Raw genomic sequence first — 24079 nt, forward strand, 5'->3', positions numbered from 1 at the left:
CGTGCGTGGAGGGTGATGTTTCGGTTGTTTTAGAAGGATCTCACTGGGAGGATCCCTCTCACCGGCAGCCAGGCCAAGGTCAGGCTACCACCACATGGGCTAAATCCAAATCACCCAAGTCACCTCACAAACCCACCTGTGAAGCTCTGCAATAAAGTTGGGGAATCTTAACTTATTTAAAAAATTTTTTTTAACATTCATCAGAGATTTTTAGGAAAAGTTTAAAATTCCTAAATCAGGGCTTTCCTCACCAGGAGACTGCCTCTATATTTTTTCTCCCTAAATTCTGTTCTTTTTAACAAATTTAACTGTTTATTTTTCACCATGAGGGTATAAATTTCTTGGTTGTGTTGGCCACTTGGGACAAATAAAGTGAAATTTCAAGTGTTATTAATGTCTTAATCCCTGTTATTTTGAATATGTTTTTTTTAGTAAATTATTTGTCCCAAGTGGCCAACACAACCAAGAAATTTATACCCTCATGGTGAAAAATAAACAGTTAAATTTGTTAAAAAGAACAGAATTTAGGGAGAAAAAATATAGAGGCAGTCTCCTGGTGAGGAAAGCCCTGATTTAGGAATTTTAAACTTTTAATGTTTTGGCTTGCTACTATATTCTGTGAATGAAAATATTAGGATTAGAATTCTTCAGATTTAGCCAAGCCAACGATATTCTGTGAATGAAAATATCAGGATTAGAATTCTTCAGATTTAGGATTTAAGCATGTTTTTTTATTGTCCATATCCATATAGAAAGGTCGCTAATTTGGTGGGAGGAATTTTTTTTTTGCTTAATGACTGATGGTTTATATTTTGCATCTCTGTATTTTTAGTTTCTTTTAGAATATCTGGTCAGCAATTGAGTTATCCAGTAAAACATTGCAACTAACATTTTTGTCAGTAATTGTATTTCTTTTAAACTTCAAGGGTTTAAATGCTGATAATTTTAGTGATTTTTATTTTAAATTACTTGTAAATACTTTTCAATTAAAAGCCAATAAATGTAATATTAACTGTTATTTATAAATTTAAAATAAATTGTCTTAATTTAGTAAATATGATTTAAAAGTTCACACATAAATCAGATAATTAAAGCATATCAGTGCTTAAAGCCCTGGAAGTACAGTATATTCATGCATCAGATCTACCAATGAAGTACTGTATAAGCATGTGCATTCATAATACAAATTACAATCTGGATGAATTTTTGGTGACCAGCCTAATTTACCTACAATATTGAGATGGTTTATGTATTTGCATTTTAATTATTTTGACAGTGATTTCAACAATGTTAAATTAAATTAATCTACCTTTCTCAGAAAATTTACTTTTACCTGTCAAATTCTTTGAAAACAAAACAAAAGTTTTTAATCTGAATTTTGTCTTTTATTAATTCATTACTATGGTTGAATTCTCTTCTCCCACATTTCCATCTACTTTATCGAAAACTTGGGGTGGATGGTAAACACTGATCAGAAACAATATAAATTGGGTGGCGATAAAAGATCACTGACTGGTACTTTCCACTGAGTAACTTAACCTTTGATTCCTCAGAGCTTTTCAGGTTTGTCATAAATCAGGAATGTTCTTGGTGTTTATCTTTACCTGGATAAACACAATGCCAGAAACATTTAAGAGGTTCAAGGATGTGCTTGTGAAGTTAATACATATTATAAATAGCAGTCCGTTTAATCAATGCCTTGTGTGTTGGAAAGCACACAGTATCATCTTAATTATTAACTCCCCAAGAACGCTATGGCAAGTAGTGTACCAATTTATTAAAAGGCAATGCAGCAATTATCAGTGTTTCTTCAAATCTATGACCATTGCTACCTGGAACCACATAAGCAGCAGATATTAAGCAAAGCTGCTGCCTCCAAATCACATGCCACTCTGCTCAACACTATGACCTTTATCATAGGTTACAATGGTTCTAGGAGGTTCAGAACAACCCAACAGTCCAAGTTTGAGAGGGCAGTAAATTTTGGCTGGGACAATGACACCACATCCTGCAATATTCTGTTTGAAAGAAAAGTTTTTAGCACTGCTCATACACACAGAAATCAAATTTTAGTGCAGAGTTCAAATGGCATTTCCATTCATTATAATTAATCATTAGAATGGTTACCATATTCTTTCATACTCATTTTTTATTCACTCAAAGCAACCATGCAAGCTTGGATATTGAATTTAACTTGATTACCTTTCATCTCTACCTGTTTTTTATGGTGTGTGAGGACTTTGGGCTGTATTATTAGAACTGATAATTCATCAAGCTGAAGGGTAGTGTTTAATCCAACTATTATTGATGAGATCTACCATTCTATGCATTATATCAAAGGTCCTTAATTTTTTTTAAGTTTTACTCAGCTCTTGCACTGATTACAAATCATAGTGGATGAATCTGAAGACTCAGCCACAAATATTGCAACTGGACTTTAAGGAATAGGCATTAAGCACAAGCAACTTGTTAGAACAAGTAGAGTATAAAACAGCTGTAATCCTATTAAACCAATGTCAGACATAGTAAAGGACCACATATCTGTTTTCAATCCTGAGCAAACTCATTCTCAAACTTCAGCATCCAGTCCCTAGTGCCCTTCTCTGCAAATGAATCCTTGAATTTCTGTCTAATAAACTGCAATCAATGAAGATAGTTAACCATTTCTTCATTTATTAAACTTAACAACACTCCTCAAAGATGTGTTCTCAATCCCCAACTACACTCCCTCTACACTGACGACTGTATAGCTAAACATTGTTTGAAATCCATCTTCAAATTTGCACTCTAACATGGTTGGGTATTGAACAACAATGAGATGGAATACAGGAAAGAGACTCAAAGTCTGGTGGTATGGTGCCAACATAACAATCTTTGTCTCAATGCCAATAAGACAAAAGGGAGGACTAAAGACTTCAGGAGAGGGTGCAGAATGCACACCTTTCTTCACATTAATGGCAGTGAAATTGATAGAGTACATAGTTTCAGGTTCTTTTTAATAATTTTCTCCAATGACCTGACCTGGGATAAGCACACAACTGTCAAGAAAGCGCACCAACGCCTCTCGTTTCTCAAAAGTCTTAATAATTTTGGTATGTTCCTCTTCTTTCTCCATAAATTCTACAGGTACACCATAGAAGATCTACTTACTGGAAGAATTATGGGGTGGTATTCGATCTGTTCTGCTCAAGTTCAGAAGCTACGTAAGGTAATGAATGGAACTTAGATCATAATGTAAACTCCCTCCCCTCTCTGGACTGGAAAGCCAGCAACACACCCCAGACACACTCTCTTCTCCCATCAGGGATAAAGCTTAAGAGTATGACAGCATCAATCAACATGCTTAAAGATAGTTTCTTTCCTGCAGCCATCAGCCTCCTGAATGAACCCCATAACAATGCTGTCGTGTTGCCCTTGCTTAGTACTAATTGAGTTTCTTTTTTCCTTGTATCCAATACATTGTGAATGGTGATCTTTACATGGGCATATTAATGTTAAAATAATCTCTTAGTCTTTTCACAGAAGAACCATTCTCTCTTTACTTGATATTTTGTGATGAATAAATTTTAACTTAAAACTTAATTTTCAGACCAGCTGTTACTTGCATTTTTTTTTTCTTGGTGTTTATCAATTCATTCTTATGAAAGTACTCCAGAAACCCTTGTCTTTAGACCCAATGACAATGAAGGACCAGTGTCCAAATCAAGACAAATGTACAACCAAAAGAACCTGCAGATAGAAATGTTCCCAAGCACCTGCTGTATTTGACCTCCTTGATAGTAGGCATCATGGTGCTATCAGAGTGGAAGACCATGTGCAGTACATTTTATAGATAGTACTCAAAGTGGTTGCTGGTTATGGATAAAATTACTATTTAGGGTAGCTGATGTGCAACTTAAACAGAATGCTTTGCCCTGGATGGTGTTGAACTCACTGATAGTTGTTAGAGCTGTACACCTCCCAGGGAAATGGAGATAATTCCATCAGAAGCAGTACTTGCTATAAATGATCAGGAAATTCCTAGAAGCTGAAGACTAGTTCTCATTTGAATTAATGGATGCTTCCACATCACTCCTGATTAAAAGTGATATTCAATCCCAAACACTGATGATCAGAGTAAATTGAGGATGTTGGCATTAAAAGTTCTATCAAGCTGTAATTGCTCATTAATAGCTATCTTGGATTTTGCCAACATCAATCAGCACCAGACCTCATCACAGCCTTGGAATCAAGAGTTCCAGAGTGGAGAGGACAGAGATGAGCCTTGGCATCAAAGAGTTCTGGTAAAAATTACAGCAATGTAAATCAAAAAGCAAACGTTACATGGTTGAATCCCTACCATACACAAAGGAAAATGACTTGATGGAAATAAATTATTCCAGCTCCAAAATATCACCTTTCAAGTTCCTCAGAGCAGTGTCCTGGGCCTAACCATCTTTAACTGCATCATGTAGTCAGAACATAGAACAAAGGAAAGGAACACCCTTCATCCTGCACCAAACACAATGCCTAGATTAAACTGAAACCAACATCTCTTAAGCAGATCCTTATCATTAAGACCAAACCAGCGGCTTCTTTTGGCACCATCTTAAACAATCGTTCCCACCACCATGTATGCTGCATTGGACATTGATTATCACCCCCAACCAAGGGCAATGGGTGCCAGGGAGCACCATTATCACTGCATTCACTCGAGTCCTCCACCATCTGACTTGCAGACACATCGTTGGCCCTTGGGTCGAAATCCAGCAACTCAACCAGAATACAGTTGCAAAAAGTAACGTCACTTTCGGAAGCATTCAAAGATGGGCCATAAATGCTGGGTTCGCCAGTGATCGTTCAAATCATTTTAAAATAAATCCATCGTTTACTTGGGTTTCCTTGGTTCGGATCATCCTTGTTCAGCAATCCTAGCGCGCGTTGCAGCATCCAGCACCGATTCCGCGCGCTGAGCCCGGGTGCGCCGCCCACGTTCTTCACTCTGGCCAGTGCGTGTCCCCGCCTGCCGCTCGCGCTGTCCCGCGCCCACTCCCGCCCCGTGCTTGCGCTGCGCGTCACTCCGTCGTCCTCGCTGGTGCTCGGGGTGGGGAGCGTCCACAGTGGCCACAAATCAGTGCCCAGCTCTCGCTTCGTCCGCTCCGCACTGTCTGCATTCCCGGGCGCGGCGCGAGCCCAGTTCAGGTAAGGCCGCGCGAGGGCTCGCTGACTTGGAGCAGGGCGGCAGCGCGCGCGCTTGCCCGCGTCCTGAGTTAGTTGCCGTCTCTCTCTCTTTCTCTCCCTGCCTCCCCCCCCCCCCCCCTTCGCTCGCATTGAATGCAAACGGCATGAAAAGGCGCGCACTGGGGCGCGAAGGCTGTGATCGTCCGAGCAGTGAGGTGAACGCGATCTGTTCCAAGATGGTGGTTTGTGGGAGGGAGCTACACTCGTGACAGTCCGGGCGCGCTGAGAACGAGGCGCGAGCCGAGCCCTGGACCAAAGGGCGAGCTGAACGGATCGAGGCTGCCTGTGGGGTGGGCGCATTCGTTTGCAGCGAAATCGAGCAGCCCCCCTGTGCGGCAATTCTCCCTGGCCTTGGCATCCTTCCGCAACACATGCCTGACGGTGCACAGTCAACCTCGGGAAACGCGCGCGGAACAAAATGGAGTTTCTGCTCATGACCAAAATCCCCAGTCTTTGTCGTGCCTATTATACCTTTTATTTTATTCTCTTTAACGTGCACCATTTCACCAACTACCTGTTCGGCTGCAACAAGCAAGAAGTTGGGTGTACAATCAACTTCACATTTCAGATGCACAAAAATAGAGACTTAAATTTGTTTAAAACGTAACATCACATTCGGCGTCTTAATGGAATAAAAGCATTTATTGCATCATTAAAATAAAGAATCCAGTCATTGGGTGGTCCGACGAATTGAAAGAAGAGCCATCAAAAGCGGCCAAGGAACGCGCGATCCCGCCATGGACGCGGGAAGGCGGATGCAGGCGCGCCAATCAGCGCCAGCGCACCTCGCCGCCCGGAGAGAGCGCTGCGCGGCAGCTTCCTCGTCGGGGAAAGATGCCATGGTGGCTTGCCCTTGAAATGCAGCGGGGGCGGGGATTCAAGGGACGGGAATGGCTCGAACCTGACTGCAGAACTCGAGGGGAAATTGGCTATCGATGTCCAGGAATCCACACCACACCATAAGCGGAGCAGAGTGATGATAAATTGCTGGGTGATTAGGAGTATTTTAATTTTGGCAAAATTTAGTCTGGACAAATGTGATGTTACATTTTACACTTATTCAATTCCTATTTGAAGGCAAGCATGCAACTCGCCTCCTCCAGATTCCAAACGTGTACCTCATAATTCACCTTCCCTATCTTTAATGCATGTGGCTTCTAATCCCAAGCCCTTCACCAAGAGGAAGATTCCAACTCTTCATCTCTATTAAATCATCATCTTCAAAGAAAACTGGACCCTCATCCAGTCTGATCAATCTTTCCTGGACTCTTATTAAATTGTGCATGCTTTATTAACTCCTTTCTCCACTACCATCTGGCCACGTCTATTGCACTTGCCAAATTTTTCATTATTACAATTTTCCAAATTAAACTTCATTGGTCATGCGTCTACCTACTGCACAAGCCTGTTTGAACTCTTGCAATTACTGTCTTCTGCAAACTTTGAAATGATAGTCTGTTTGGCCAGGTTCAGGATGTTAATACATAACAATATAATCATTGGTCTGAGAGAAAAAAAAACATACTTTTTTATAATTTTTACATTTTATTTTGTAGATACAGCACAACAACAGGCCCTTCCAGCCTGCGCTGACCAAATACACCCATGTGAACAATTAACCTACTAACCTTGTACATCTATGGAATTTTCTCCATTGTGATGAACAAGTATTGACCATTGCTTTGCTTTTTATCTTTTAGAAAAAAATTCTTATGCATAGAATCATTCATCCCTTTAATCCTTTAATTGGAGCTACCAAAAAATTGACATCATACAGAAGCAAAGATGGCCGACAGGAACGCAACCACAAACTATAGATGCGTATAAAATTGAGAACAAAGTAGGCTGATTTATATAAAATTTTATGGGTGTGTTCATCAAACATTTTTTAATCATGCCTCTTTTCCCATAATAACAATAGGTAATGCTGTGTCATAGGGTACAGGGATTGGATGATCTAAATACATTATTGGCTGTCTGCAGAAACTTAACATACTTTTCCTCTTCTAAATTTTTTCCAGTTTGCAGTGCACAATGAGTGAGGTAGTGAAATATAATGATGATGAACATAAAAATGCTTTCCTGAAAACATTGAATGAGCAACGATTAGAAGGGGAGTTCTGTGACATAGCCATCGTAGTCGAAGATGTTAAATTCCGAGCCCACAGATGTGTTTTGGCAGCTTGTAGCACTTACTTCAAGAAATTGTTTAAAAAACTAGAGGTTGATAGTTCCTCAGTAATTGAGATTGATTTTTTGCGCTCTGATATATTTGAAGAAGTACTGAATTATATGTACACCTCCAAAATTTCTGTGAAGAGAGAAGATGTGAATCTGATGATGTCTTCTGGACAAATCCTTGGAATCAAATTCTTAGATAAGTTATGTATTCAGAAGCGTGATGTGTCTCCTCCACAGAATGCAGCTCGCAGAAAAAGTCGATACCCCTACAGTATAAGTGCGAAGATCCATCGGCCCTCAGTAAATAGTACTGACGAAGAGATAGAAGAAATTGGAGATCAGCTTGAAGGACAGTCAGAAGAGGCTGTAGAAGAAACTGTACCTAATGCTGATGATGGAAAGATCCAAGCAAATGGCCTGCGTGTTCAGGAAGCTATTTTGAAAGAGCTTGGAAGTGAAGAGGTTCGTAAAGTCAATTGCTTTGGTTCTGAAGTGGAAAGCATGGAATCAACTGAACCCAAGGATGTAGTTCCCCAACCTCCCACAACTCTTACTTTTAATGATAGTATGAGTGGAGTCAAGGAAGAACACGCACCAGGGTGGACAGCAAACACTGATGTGAAATTTGAATATCTGTTGTATGGCGACAGGGATCAGTTCAGTTGTCAGTCCTGTGGCAAGACTTTCACTGACGAAACACGTTTGAGGAAACATGAGAAGTTACACTCTGCTGATCGACCATTTGTGTGTGATATTTGCTCAAAGGCTTTTACCACACAAGCTCACTTGAAAGAACATTTGAAAATTCACACAGGTTTCAAACCTTATGGGTGTGATGTGTGTGGAAAATCTTTTATTCGTGCTCCTGACCTAAAAAAACATGAACGTGTCCACAGTAATGAAAGGCCCTTTGCTTGTCACATGTGTGACAAAGCTTTTAAGCACAAGTCTCACCTGAAAGACCATGAACGAAGGCATCGAGGCGAAAAGCCATTTGTTTGTGGTTCTTGCACTAAGGCTTTTGCAAAAGCTTCTGATCTAAAGAGGCATGAAAATAACATGCACAGTGAACGCAAACAAGTACCTACCAGTGTGATAGCCAGTGAGACAGAGCAACTGCAAGCTGCCGCAATGGCAGCTGAAACCGAGCAAAATCTGGAAAGTATAGCCTGTAGTTAGTTAACTGAGTGTTGCTGACCCCATTTTTCTTTCTTTCTTAAAAATGTAGATGTATATATTGGTAAACGTGACTGTTATACATGCATTCTCTGGGTTATGAAAGCCAGTAATTTCCATTGAAAATATCACCACCACCTCAGCTGTACATTTTTTTAAAATTTAATTTTAGACATAAAGCACGATAACAGGCAACTTTGGCCCACAATCCTGTGCCGCCCAATTAACCTACAACCCCTGGTCTGTTTTGAACGGTGGAGGAAACTGGAGCCCCCGGGGAAAACTCACGCAAACACTGGGAGAACGTACAAACTCCTTACAGGCATCGCGGGATTTGAATCCCGGTCGCTAGTGCTGTGACAGTGTTGCGATAATAACTATGCTAACTGCTGCTGTACATAGCTTTTACCACACTGACCAATTCCAAATCACTTGAGGTTATCGCAGTCTCACCTGTGAAGCTATGCTGTAAAAATGGGAAAGCATTAATTATTTCAAAAAAATTGTTTTAAAATCCATCTGAAGTATTTCTGGGAAGTTGAAAATTCTTAAGTCCAGGCTTTCCTAACCAGGTGAATTCTGTTCCTTTTTACAAATTGTATGAAGAAAGTTTTTTTGTCTCTAGTGTATATAATTTAATATATTTAGTATAAATTGTTGCACTGTATCTGGATTTTTTTTTCAGTCAGGTTGGCTACTTGGGGGCAACATAATAAATTAAGTATCCGGTAATTAAATATTTCAAGGTCTTTAATGTCTTAAACCCTGAATGGTGCAATAATATTATTTTGAATGGTATATTTGCAGTTTTAATTTTTTTAGTAACATTGCTTTTAATGTTTCTCTTGCTACTGCAGTCTATTTAACTATATTCTGGTAATAAATAAGTCATTAGGCTTAAAATTCTTTAGAATTTCAGCATTTGTCTTTTTTGATTATCCATTGTATATTTGCCAAAAAATGTTGCTAATTTGGTGAGAGCAATTTTATGATTGATGGGGCTACTGGTGTTTATTTTTTTATATCACTATTTTTTACCAAGCTACTTTGTATTAACACACTCTACTTGTATAATGTTTAACACTTCATTTTGCTTCATATCAGCAAATAGTTAAGGAGGCAGTTATGGGACTTGCAGATTCCTTTATACTGTATATGCTGTAGAAAAAAAGTGTAATGTTTAGTGCTCTCAGGAGAGAACATGATATAATCCAAGATTCACATCCTATCTTGTATTTATTTGATTGAAATTGAGGTCTGAAACTGGATAAATAGCAAAAGAACCCTACAGCAGCAAATAGATTAACAACTGAGCAATTCAATGAAGCACTGTTATTCCTAACACATTTGTCAATAATTGTATTCTTTTTAAACTCCTTAAGTGAACTATGTGCTGATAATTATAGTATTTTTTTTATATTTGTCTGTAAATACTTTTCAATTAATAGCAAACAATTTTAATGTTAACTGTAGTTATCAATTTAGAATAAATTGTATTGCATAACTCACAGTTTAGTAAAAATATTTAAAATTTTCATGCATAAATCAGATTATTTCATCAGTGTTTAAAGCGCAGTTGATGGCTGTACAGTATATTCATGTGTCAGACCGAGCAATGAAGTCTAAGCATTGTGCTTGCATTCAAAATGGAAATTACAATCTGGATGAATGTTTGGTGATCAGTTCAATATACTATAATGTTGAAATAGGTTATATAATTGTATTTTAATCCATTTTGTCACTGGTTTGAACAATGTTAAACTAAATTAGCTTAATTTCTCAGAAAATGTACTTTTTCCTGACAAAAGTCTTTGAAATTAAATGTAAACATTTGTAATCTGGATATTGTTTTTATTTATTCATTAATGTTGAATTTTCTTCTCCCACATCTGTTCTATCAAAACCCTGAGGATGGGGGGGTGGGGGAGTGACCACCGACCAGAAACTTAACATAAATATTGTAACGAGAAAAGACCGGCAACAGGTATTTTTTTAGTGAGAAGGTAACCTTCTGACTCTTCAAAGCTGTTCAGATTTGACTTGGCATAAACCAGAAATGTGATAGCTGACCCTTTATCTCTTAGATGAGCATTTCTCCACACTTAAGAAGCTCAGGAAGATCCAGCACACAGGGGAATGATTAAATGGAATCCAATTTATCATCTTGAATTTTAACTCCAATACAAGCACATCCTTCTTGAGGCACTGCAGCAATTTGCCATTTCTACCACAGCACCTCCAAATCCATGACCATTGGAACAACATCAGTAGTTCAAATTATAACTGCCTGTAAGTCAACCTTGTGAATCAGAGACAATGATGTCTCCTTTCCTGACAGGTTGACTACTTCCTACATTCAGTTTGATGAGGAAAACAAGGTGATTTAAAGAAAGCCTCATCTTCCCCTGAAGAACAGGCATCCTGTATAGCCATGGTTGTGGTGAGGATGATTCTTTCCAGGGTGAACCCACACAAAGCACCAAATCCAGGTAACATACTTGGTTGGGTGCTGAAGGACTGTGAGGCCTAATGGATATCTTCAACATCTCACTGCAGCAATCCACTGTCCCTACAGGTTTCAAGGCAGCCACCATCATTCTGATGCCCAAGAAAGTGACAGTGACCGGATTAAATGACTACCACCCAGTAGCATGAATGTCTATGATCATGAAGTGCTTTGAGCAGCTGCTGATGGAACACATTAAAGCACACCTTCCAGTGACATTGGACCCATTGCAGTTTGCCTACCATCCAAACCGGTCCCTTGACCCTCCTCTCTATTCTGACCCACCTCATACGTACATTGAATTCAGCTTGGTGTTAAACTTGATAATACCTGTTTTTGCTGGGACTCAGCAGCCCACACTGCAACTGGATTCTGGTCGTAAAATGGTGCAAGAACATCAACCTGAATCTCAATGTGAACAAGATAAAGGAAGTGATTGTGAACTTCAGGAGGATGAAGATAGACCATTCTACATTAATCATCAACAGTTCCATTGTGGAAAGAGTGGAGAGCACAAGGTTCCTTCGCATGCATAGAAGGGATGTCGTGGACTCTCAACACCTCATTATTCAGGAAGGCGCAGCAGTGTCTACACTTCCTAAGGAAGCTGAGGAGAGCAAGGTTAAAGGCCCCTGTATTGACAACCTTTAGCAGGAGCACAATTACATATGTCCTCCCTGGCTGCATCATTATGTGGTATGGGAGCTGCAAAGTATCAGACTGGAACTCACTATACAGAGGATAATTAAAACAGCCAAGAGGGTCACTGGGTTCTCCCTTTTCTCTATAGATGACAACATCTTCAACCCACTAATTTTGAGAATCAAAATTAGGACTGCCAAGCTAGGGAATAGCTTCTTTCCACAGGTTGTGAGAGTGATAAACAGTTTACTGTAACTGTGGCATACATCCAAAACATGTATTTATTTATTTTGATTCTTTATGTGATTTTTATTTACTGTGTATTGTGTTTTTGTGCGTGCACCATGGTTTGAAGGGTGCTGTTTGGTCAGGATGGATATATACAATCAGATGATACTGAACTTGATTTTAAGCAAAGCTGCCAGTATAATTTCACACCTTCTTGAATTGGATACATAACACTTTAATTGTCACTGGATCAAGACTTTGTGTCTCCTTGCTCATCACTGGGAATATCTATATCACAGGTGCCAACGGTTCCAGGAGCTTCAGAATATCCTAATAGGCCAGTAAAGTTTGGTTGTGACAGTGACACCCACATCCTGCAATATTCTAAATGGAAGAAAAGCTTCTAGCACTGCTCATACAACAGAAAGCTGACATTACTATTCATTATAATTAATTATAGTTACTATATTCTTTCAAATGTTTTTTTATCCAAGTTTGGATATTTAAACTAGAGCACTATTATCTGCTCCTAATTTTAATTTTGTTTTGGTGGTGTGTGAGGGCATTAGAATTCACAATTCACCAAGCTGAAAGGAAGTATTTAATCCAACTATTATTAATTAGATTCACCATTCTATGGATTCTATCAAAGGTCCTTATTTTTCAAGAAGTTACTTATCTCTTCCAATGATTACAATGAATCTCGGTGGATGAATCTGAGAATCAGATGACTAGCACCTAAGCCAATATCAAAAGATAGAAATTATTTTGAGGCTGGGCCCTTAGCCTAAGATGCAAGTCCCAGCTGTGGCAGAGCTGAACGAATATTGACAGTGCACATTCCATTTTTTCACACTTCAAATTGAAGTTGGTGGTGTACAAAGTGTAGCATTCCTATTTTTATGCTTTCATAAAATGTTGAAATAGAAGAGTAAAGCACTATGTGTAGGCTTCATTTTATTACGATTAAGCTAGGTACAATGCCAAATATTAATCTGCTGGTTTCCACCTACCCTGACATCTTTAGGAAGAGTATAAGATATCCCCAGACCTCTGTTTACATTATAAATAGATTGGTGTTCCTGGGCTTGAAACTCATTTTCATTTTGTCATGAATTTGTTTTGCAAATTTATCCCAATGTATTATTATTGTTCTACTTAATGTATTTGGAACCATAAATCTTCAATAGTAACTAAGCATACATGAAACCTAATCTAGAAAATGTCCCACCATACATCACATTAGGGTCTTAAAAGAAAAAAAGACAATGCTCCAATGAATTTGCATTTTTTTTCAGTTGTCAAATACCCAAGGAGAGAAATGGAAGAGAGAAGAAGGCTGTTAATTTTAAGCCAAATAGAGAAGGGTTGGGGGGAAATGTACATCACAACAAATCTAAAGGAAGATTAATTTCTTGGATCCCAAGAGAAAATATTACAGATGCTGGAAATCTAAAATAAAAAGAGACAAGAAGATGGCAGAGAAACCAAATTAGTATTTTGCATCAGTCTTCACTGTGGAAGATAGTAGTGTGCTAGATGTAGAAGGGTATCAGGGAAGTAAAGTGAGTGCAGTTACTATTTCAGGGGAGAATGTGCTCAGAAAGCTGAATTGTCTAAGGGTGGATAAGTCTCCTGGACCACAAGTTCTGAAAGAAGTAGCGGTAGAGATTGTGGAGGCATTGGTAATGATCTTTCAGGAATCAATAGATTCTGATATGGTTCCGGAGGTGTGCAAAATCACAAATGTCACCCGACTGTTCAAGAAGGGAGGGAGGCAGCAAAAAGGAAATTGTTCACTGGTTAGCCTGACATCAATGGTTGGGAAAGATGTTGAAGTTGATTGTCAATGATGAGATTATGGAGTACTTGGAGGCACATGACAAGATAGGCCAAAGCCACCATGGTTTCTTTAAGGGAAAATTTTGCTTGAAAAACCAATTAGAATTCTTTGAAAAGGTAGCAAGCAGGCTAGATAAAGGAAATGCTGTGTATTTGGATTTTCAGAAAGCCTTTGACAAGGTGCTGAAAATGAGGCTACTTCACAAGATAAAGACCCTTGGTATTACAAATATACCATTGTGGGTAAAGCATTTTCTGATTTGTCAGGAAGCAGAGTTGGAAAACGCAGGTCAGATTCTAATTGGCTTCCAGTTGCTTGTGGTGTTCCACTGGGTTGATATTGAGAACATTTCATTTTATATTGTGTATTAATAATTTAGATTATGGAATGAATGGCATGGTGGTGATGTTTGTAGATAATACAAAGGTAGGTGAAGGAGCAGGTAGTGTTGAGGAAACGGGGAGGTTGCAGAAGGACTGATACAGATTTGGAGAATGGGCAGAGAAGTGGCAAATAAAATATAACTTCAGAAAGTATATGGTCATGTACTTTGATAGAAAAAATGAGCAGACTTTTTTAAATGGGGAGAAAATTGAAAATGCCCAGATGTAAAGGGACTTGGGAGTCATTGTGCAGGATAGCCTGTAAATAAACTTGTATGTTGGGTCAGTGGTGAAGAAGGTTAATGCAGTGCTGGCATCCATTTCAAGAGGAATAGAAAAGCTGGGATGTGGTTTTGAGGTTTTATAAGGCATTGGTGAGACCTCAGAGTATTTTGAGCAGTTTTGGGCACATTTAAGAAAGGACGTGCTGACATTGGAGAGGGTTCAGAGGAGATTCACAAGAATAATGACAGGAATGAAAGGTTTATCATATGAGGAGTGTTTGACAGTTCTTGGCCTGTATTTGTTGCAATTTAGGAGATTGAGGACAATCTCATTGAAACATTTTAAATGTTGAAAGGCATGGACAGAGTAAATGTAGAAAGATTGTTTCCCATGGTGGGAGAGTCTTGGACAAGAGGGCAGAACTTGAGGATTGAAGGGCTTCAGCTTAGAACAGAGATGCATAAGAATTTCTTCAGCCAGACGATAACAAATCTGGCATTTGTTGCCACAGGAGGTTGTGGAGATCTTGATTAGCCAGGGCATCAAAGATTATGGAAAGAAGGCTGGGCAATGGGGCTGAGTGAGAGAATGGATCAGCTCATGATTAAAATGGAAGGGTAAACTCAATGGACTGAATAACCAATTTCTGCTCCTATGTCTTATGGATATATTCAACAACTGGAGAATGTAACTTCACACTCAGTTGCACCAAAGGATTATTGCGTAGGAAAACCCTGTAAAGTTAACTGATTTGTTTCATTGAATTTTAATTATGGTAAACTCTTTATATAATAGACCCTTATCACGTGATGTAAAATAATGGCACTTTGAAGTCTTTATCCTATGATGTGAGCTTCATTGGTTAGGGCAGCATTAAGAACATAAGAAATAGAAGCTAGAATTGACCATCCAGCCTGTAAATGCGATCGGGCTCATCTCCACCTACCTGCCTTTTCCCCAAATCTCTTAATTCTCTTACTATGCAGAAATCTATTCAACCTTGTCTTAAATATATTTATTGAAGTAGCCTCCACTGCTTCATTGGGCAGAAAATTCCACATCCACTACCCTCTTGGAAAAGCAGTTCCTCCTCATCTCTGTCTGAAATTTTCTACCCTAAATCTTGAGGCTATGTCCCTAGTTCAGGACTCCCCAATGAAAACAACTTACCTACCTCAATCATATCTATGCCATTCTTGATTTTATGTTTCTATAAAATCCATTCTCATTCCAGCAAGTACAGTCACAGACAATCTCTCCTCATGGGCCAACCCCTTCGTCTCTGAAATCAACTTGATGAACCACCTTTGCACCACCTCCAAAGCCTGTACACCTTCCTCAAGTAAGAAGGATAGAACTGCACACTGTACTCCAGATGCAGCCTCACCATTACTTTGTATAGTGGCAGTATAACCTTCCTGCTCTTAAATTCAATCCCTCTAGCAATTCCATTTACTTTTTGATACCCTGCTGCACCTGCAAACCAAAAGGGGACCTCAGAGCCCTTTAAAATCTTTTCATTCTCACCTAAAATGTATGCTCTCTAGAATTGGGTATGGGATTAAGTGTGGTGATTAAAAATTGTGGATTCTTGACATAAAACTAAATACCTTTCAAAAGTTTATGGTAAATCACTTCCTTAAACTACTGCTGTCCGAACGATAAGCATTCCCACTCATTAAGTTGTACACTATGGAAAAAGGCTCTTCAACCCAATATACATGTTGATCAAGTTGGTTTCACTTGCCTTCATTCAGCCCATATCTTTCTATCCATGTACCTGTATCTTTTGAACATTACAATTGTCCCAACTTCTACCACTTCATATGGGAGTTTTCCATATACCCACCACCCTCTGTGTGAAGAAGGTGGCCCTCAGGTCCCTTTAAAATCTTTTCCTTCTCACCTAAAATATATCCCCTCTGGTACTGGGTATAGGATTAAGTTGGTTTTATCTTAATATATCATAATATCAATATTTTACTTATCACTATTAAGTTACTTAACCCCATCCTAACTATAAGTGTGTGTGTGTGTGTGTGTGTGTCAAGATGGTTCTTTTTCACTGTCCAGTCATTTACTGCTCACTTCTCCAAGTTCATTGGGATCAGGCAATTTTCAGTACTGTGCACAGAGTTCAGCAGGCATTACATTCAACAGTCTCTGGTGCCTTAACTCAAGTTGTTACCAGTCTGGAAGGTCTTTGGTGAGTGCAGAGAAATATTCATTGAACATGCAAATTGATTTCCTTCAATCAGCAACTGAGTGTCTTTTTGAAGAAATGTGCCTTCTTCCAGGTTACCGCTAAGAGTTCTTTTTTTCACCTCTTTCAGGAGATACACAACATCCAGCCACTACAGAGATTTTGAATAGGCTGAACTCGGAGCTCAAAACCCATCTTGAAATGGGGTCTTTAGCAGGCTTTTCATTTTGTGAGCCTTTCACTGACTGCTGCAGCTTTTATATCTTTCTCTTTCTTTCTTTCTTTTCTTTGTCTCTGTTTCTCTAATGTGATATTTGCTGATGAAAAGTGACCTAAACTACCTTATCTTATTCCCCCTTGTTAAATGTATATTTTATTAACTTACTCCGTTAGACTTGACTTAAAATTGTCAGGTTATTGAAGCTCAATGTTCTTGCAACTAGATAGTTTCTAGTTTCCAGTGACATTTTTCCTGAAAGATTCACTGGTTAACATGCCCATGACAATCTTTTTGCCCATCTACATTAATCCCATTTGCCCACAATCGATTTGTATCCTTCTGTGATTTTGCTGATTTAAGTGTGTGTCTCAAATGTAATGATTATATCTGACTCTACCACCTTAACTGGAAGTCATTTCCAAGCATCAACCACTCTGTAAAACAAAAAAAAAATGTAATCCCCAAATCCCCATTAAAATTCCTTCCTCTCATTTTAAACATTTGCCCTCTTTTTTTTAATTTTGTAGTCCTACCAGGGGAAAACAATTCTGACTATACCTTATCAATCCACTCATAACTATATACCTCTATCATGTTACCCCTCCACTTCTCCTACTGTATGGAAATAAACCCCATAACTAAAGTGCACCAATCCATGTAACATCCTGGTGGAAATCATCCCTACACTGCAGCACAACCACATACTTTCTACAGCGCATCAACCAGAACTGCACACAATTCTCCAGGCGCTAAGGGAGAATTGCTCAGGAAGCATTTCTGTTCTTAGTTCTTATTTCTAGCATCTGAAATTCTTTAGATTTCCAAGGTTTTGAAATGTTTTGTCACTTCCAGCATGTTCTATAGAAAGTTATTCCTGTTAATGTTTGATTTCTAATCATCCATCAATGATCTGTGACTGTTCCATTTTTAAGTTTGCTCCTTCATATGAATCAAGAGATCCTGCTATAAAACACTCACTGGGCCTGTTCCACAGAGGCTTATTGTCTCCATGCTGTAGTGCTACAGGGCTGAACTGTTCCTTTCACATTAATGGTTATCTCACCTACAGTTGGACCCTTTGCTATAGTCAACAAATAAATTGGTATCTGCAGATAACAGACTCTGGCTACTCTGTAATATAAATTCATTATGCCATTTATTTATTATTTCTTTGTTATCTCTTTATGTAGATAATTTAATGCATACTATTGTAGTTGAATTTTTATATAAAATACCTAGTCAGTTGTAGCAAGTAATAACTGGTGCATGTGTACATTGTACAATGTATATGACAATTAATTCATCATCCTTAAATATGCTAGGAATTGAAAAGAATCTTATTTTTATCCAGCAGGTGGGGATGTTGGCTTGGTTTCTACATTACATCTCAATCACAGTGATCTGGATTTAAACAGCTTTGAAGTGTTATTCAACACTCTTCATTAATGCATCAATTATATAAGTAATATTTGAATAGGTGATTAAAAATGTAATCAGAAAGTTTTAAGAATAAATGAAGGAGGATAGAAGGTATAGATGCAATGGTTATAAGAGGGAAAGAGGGTGTCACCTCAAAACCCTTGCACTCACCGTTAGCAAAAGCAAGGAAATGATTGTGGACTTCTGTCCTGGGACCTCCATGTTGATGCAATCACAAAGATAGCTCAGCAGCAGTTATACTTTGTGAGGTGTCTGAGGAGTTTCAGTATGTCACCGAAGACTCTCAAAACCTTCTACAGGTGTACAATGGAGAGCATTCTGGCTAATTGCATCACTGTCTGGTATGGAAGCACCAACTCTCAGGATAAGAATAAACTCCAGAGGTTGTTAACTTGGCCTGCACCATCACAGGCACCAGACTTCATTCTATCAAGGACATCTACATGAGGTGGTGTCTTAAAGAAGCAGCCTTTATCCTCAGACTCCCACCACCCAGGCCATGCCCCTTTCACTCTGCTACCATCGGGGAGAAGGCACAGGAGCCTAAAGACGAACACTCAATGGCGCAAGGACAGCTTCTTCCCTGTTGCCATCAGATTCCTGAATGATCAATGAACCAAAGACACTGCCTTACTTGTTTTGTGCACTATTTTTTTTAATGTTGTAAGGTGGTTTATGTGAATGTTTACATTAAGATGCAGCCACAAAACACCTAATTTCATGACTTGTTAATTACAGTAAATTCTGATTCTGAAATCAGGCTATGAGGGTTAACCATCAAAGTTCAAGTTCCTTTATTCTTATATTCATAAAATACACAAAACCTTTTTTCCTTTGTTCACCCTATGAAAACACACAAAGAGTCCAGCAGCACCGTCAACATTATAGAGACTGTTCAGAGACATCAAGTGTCCTTGTTCCCCACCATCTCCTTCGGTGCCGCTGCCTCCTGCGCTCCAGTAACCTTTGTAGCTGCGTGGTCTGTACATTTCAGTGATGAACCTGAGTTCAAGGCATCCAAGTTATCCATCTCGGCCCCTTGGAACCCCAGATCCGATTAAGAAGCAGGTCAGTGTCCGAGGCCCTTTGGGAGCCATGGTCATCATTTGCACTCATGAATCCCAGACCCGATATCTGGCTACCACAACTCATTTGCCACCAGCCCACAGCCTCACAGCCTTGTGTGAGGCTGTAGGTTACTGAGCACTTGCTATTCCACTGCTGCTGTTTCCTCTCCCATCAGGCCCTCTCCCGGTTTCTCCCTTTTGACATGGGAGGGAGGTGGTAGCATACAATCACTCTGTGCCCTGCACGGGGGGGGGGGGGGGGGGGGGGCTGCTGACCTGGAGCTCCAGCCCCATACACTTTAAATCTTTAAAGGGGTGTTGGGCAGAAAGACCAGGGAGTAGGACACCATGAAAAAGGGGTGAAAGACATCTTGGCTCACCCACTCCTCTTGAGTCTGCACCACCAACACCACTGCCTTTACAGCAGCGCTGTCATTTTGATAGAGCAGATAATTTCAAGAACTTTCTGGATGTCAGGAGTGACTGTGAACATTTCAGAATGTTCTCATAATAGACAAGGCTGTAGAGGAAGTGAGACTACAAAGGGAATTGTAAACAAAAGTCACAACTTTAAAACTGACATTGTTTAAGTTCTTCAAGTTTATTGCAAGCAGTCCAACTGGTTACCTCATACATTGTACAGCAATTAAAAGGAGTACTTAATACAGAATTACAGAGTTTATAGAGCAAGATTAGTTAGAACAGAACAAAGTTAACATAATTTTACCAATCGGAGGTTTGTTCAAGAGACAGATATCAGTGGAGAAGGAAAGTCTTTGAGTCTAGTACTATGTAATCTGTAACTCATGAATTTCCTTCCCAGTGGAAGGAGGGAAAAGAGAGTGTGGCCAGGATGGAATGAGACTCTTAACACATCGACTGTTTTTCTGACGAAATGGGAATGTAGATGGAGTCATTGGAGGGGAGGGGTGTATGTGTGTGATGGTCTGAACTGCATCCACAACTTTCTGCAGTTTCATGTAGTCTTGGGGAGAGCAGTTTGTGTAAGGTGCAGTGATGCATCCTGACAAGATACTTCTAATATTCTGGGAGCCAAAGGGGATCATTGATCACACAGTTCATGGAAAAATAACAGACTTTGTTATACTAATACAGAAAGGGAGACTGAACCGTGTACTGTTCATCTGGTGTGGCCAACTTTATTGTTTGATCTCCAACTCTGGACTCTTCCTACTGCGAGACTCTGGTATGTAAACACTATGGTAAACTCAAAGTCATCAGTCTGCTTCCAGTCTCAAAGCTTGAAGTAGACATTTTGCTCATATTCCAGATTTGTCTGGGTATGTGGATGAAGAATGAGGTGAAGAAAGTTACAGTGACATAATGGTTAATTGTAATTATGGCTATTTTCTTATGATTAAATTAGTAGTTTATTTCCAAGCTTTGTCCAATAGTGTTGCATATTGGGGCAGCATGGTTAGCGTAGCGGTTAGCGCAACACTGTTATAGTACCAGCAATAGGGACCTGGGTTCGAATCCCACACTGTCTGTAAAGAGTTTGTACGTTCTCCCCGTGTCTGTGTGGGTTTTCCCTAGGGACTCCAGTTTCCCCCGCCCTTTGTAGGTCAATTGAACAGCATGGGCTTGTGGTCTGAATGGGCCTGTAACTGTGCTGTATGTCTAATTTTTTTTAAATAAAAATTCTATTAATCTCAAATTCCTGACATTAAGAAATGCTAGTGCTCTGATTTGGAATTTAACACTAGTAACTAAGCAATAACACCTTCTGAATCCTCAGTCCTCCAAAGATCTAAGCACCAACTAACCTACGGCATATTCTAATGGGCGCAAAATCAGCACTCATGAACTCTTAATTCCTGTAGCAGCTCAGAAACCCATGCAGTTGCTCTTCACCATGTTGGTTTGAGCTCTATCATATGACCTTACATCTGCTCTCCAACAATTCTATCCAACCAGTCAAGAAATCTCAAAAATTATTCTTTCCCTCTCTCATGCAGGTCTTGACACAGGACTCTCAGGCTCCATCTCTTCCTGTATACTGTCTCCATTCCATTTTATTCCAAAGCTCACAATTTGTGTATTTTATTCTATATTGATCCTCTTATTCATCTTGACATCTTTTGGCAAGTGTTACCCATTGCGCTCAACCCAAAAATCTGATCTGGATTACAAATCATTCTTCTGATTTATTGCTGCCTGCCTTTCAAGCCATTTTCTGGCTCAATGGCCACAAATGTAGCTTTGATAATTTCTTCACCATCTAGTTCTTATTACTTTTCATCATCAAGACATCACCCTGTTGTCTGGTTTCCTCAGTTAAAAATAATTTGTACTTCCCATTTTCTTTTCCGTTTTTGGTTTATGGGCATTCAGTATGTAGAACATGAACTATCAAACAAGTTGAACAGTAAACGAAAGGGGAATTTGTTTTTCAGCATTCTAACCAGATCTTTACTTTCATTACATTCTTGTGTTTGTTCTTTTAAATTGCAATCCAGAACCACTGATATACACAGTTACACCTCCTTTCTCCAGCACTCCCCTACTTCCTCAAATTCAACCTGGAATTCTTCTCCACTACTGGATAATGCTTTAAATTTCTTTCTTCCTTTTTAATTTAAGGTAATGATTTCACTCCTTCTCATCCAGTTCCAGCCACTGCAGTGCTCCTTTCCCCCTATATAGAAGCTGATGTTCTTCCACACTCTGCTCTCTTTTCAGTTCAACTACTTATTACCTCCCGAGTTAAACAAAAATCTGCTGTAATAACTCAGCAGACCAAGTAGCATCTGTTGGGATGTTGAAGGGAGGATGGGGTATGGAACAACTTATTGAAGTTTCAGGCTGAAACACCATCAAGTCTCTTGTGTGGTCACCACCTGAATTAATGCCATTACCTTCGTTTGATCCATTGTACATTACAATAATTTATTCGCCCCTCGTGTCAATCCCTACAGTGGAAATTTAGCCATTTTTCCAATTCTCTCTTGCATGCACTGCTGCTCTCAGAGTTCTCTTTTCATGAATTATATTCTGTCTACCTACATACTAGTGGTACCCACCTGTTTTAAACAGGCATCGAACATACCGGTGCCCAAGAAGAGTGTAGTAACCTGCTTTAATGACTATCAACCAATAGCACTTACATCAACAGTGATGAAATCTTTTGAAAGGCTGGTGATGAAGCAGATCAACTCCTGTTGGAGCGGTAACATGGATCCATTCCAGTTCGCCTGCCATAGAAACAGGTCTATGGCAGATGCCATCTCACTGGCTCTACACAAAACCCTGGAACACCTGGACAGCAAAGATGCATGCATCAAGATGTTCTTTATCGACTACAATTTGCCATTTAACACCATCGTCCCCTCAAAACTGATCAGCAAACTGCAAGGACTGGGAGTTAACTCCACAATGTGTAATTGGACCATGGATTTCCTCAACTCCAGACCACAATCAGTGAAGATTGGTAAGAACTTCTCCTCCACAATCTACTGTTCTCCTCCAACAAATTTGCTGATGATGCCATGGTAGTGGGTTGTATAAAGGCAGGGGATGAGTCAGCCTACAGGAGAGAGTCTGAAAACTTGGTGGAATGGTGCAACAACAACAACCTTGCACTTAATGTCATCTAAGAAGCTAACTGTTGACTTCAGGAAAGGAAAGCCAGAGGTGTGCGATCCAATAATCATTGGAAGATCAGAGGTTGAGAGGGTGAGCAAATTTAGGTTCTTAGGAGTCCCTACCTTGGAGGATCATTCCTGGACACAACACACCAATGACATCATGAAGAAAGGATGTCAGCACCTCTACTTCCTCAAGAGTTTGAGGAGGTTTGGTATGACACCAGAAATCCTGGCAAATTTCTACAGATGTGTGGTGGAAAGTGTGCTGACCAGCTGCACTGCGATTTGATAAGGGGACACAATATCCCTCCAAAAGGTAATGGACACAGCCCAGGACATCACAGGCAAAACCCTCCCCACTATTGGGCACATCTTCAGGGAATGCTACTGTTGGAGAGCAGCAGCAAGACCCTCACCACCCAGCACATGCTCTATTCTCGCTGCTGCCTGATAGTTATTTTATTTGTTTACATGTTTACACTGTGTACAGATTTTTTTTTGCACTACCAATAAGTGGTATTTCCACTTCGCCCACAGGAAAAAGGAATTTCAGGGTTATATGTGATGTCATGTATGTAGTCTAACAATAAAACTGAAAATACTCTACTAGTTCCTGTAACAATTCCCATAAAATGAAGCGGAAACAATCTCTTTTAATGGAACAGCTATTTTTATCTTTGGGCTTTTGATTTAATGTAGTAAAATATCTCAAAACACTTAACTGGGACAAAATTTGACAATAACCTCCAAATGTATCTGAAGCTCATCTCATGAAGCAAATACTGGGAATTTTCATATGTGTGGTCTCACATTTTACTATTAGGTAACAATATCTTATGACACATCAGGGTAGTGAACAGTAAAGGAAGCAGGAACCAAAATTAAATAGCATTATCTAATGTTCCAGATTCAATGTTATGGAAAAAAAATTCTTTACTCAATAACATAAGAAAATTTCTCATTCCTTTTCAAGATTATACTAAAATAACTAAGAAGAAAAATGAAGCAAGGACTAATGAGTCAAAAAGCTGGTTAGCGTATTACAGTGCCAATGAACTGGATTCGAATCTGGCGCTATCTGTAAGGAATTTGCATGTTCTCCCTGTGTCTGTGTAGGTTTCAACTGGGTGCTCCGGT

The 24079-nt window shown here is 39.4% G+C and overlaps 1 protein-coding gene across 1 annotated transcript; it reads left to right on the plus strand.

The window, feature by feature from the left end:
- The first annotated feature begins 4966 nt into the window (after positions 1 to 4966).
- On the plus strand, positions 4967 to 10081 carry LOC138755336 (zinc finger and BTB domain-containing protein 14-like). The gene is made up of 2 exons (XM_069921132.1): positions 4967 to 5181; positions 7242 to 10081. The coding sequence occupies exon 2, from the start codon at positions 7255 to 7257 to the stop codon at positions 8578 to 8580; it is 1326 nt and encodes a 441-aa protein (XP_069777233.1). The 5' UTR covers positions 4967 to 5181; positions 7242 to 7254; the 3' UTR covers positions 8581 to 10081.
- The last annotated feature ends 13998 nt before the right edge of the window (positions 10082 to 24079 follow it).

This window comes from Narcine bancroftii, chromosome 2, assembly GCF_036971445.1.
Source record: "Narcine bancroftii isolate sNarBan1 chromosome 2, sNarBan1.hap1, whole genome shotgun sequence".
NCBI lineage: Eukaryota > Metazoa > Chordata > Chondrichthyes > Torpediniformes > Narcinidae > Narcine > Narcine bancroftii.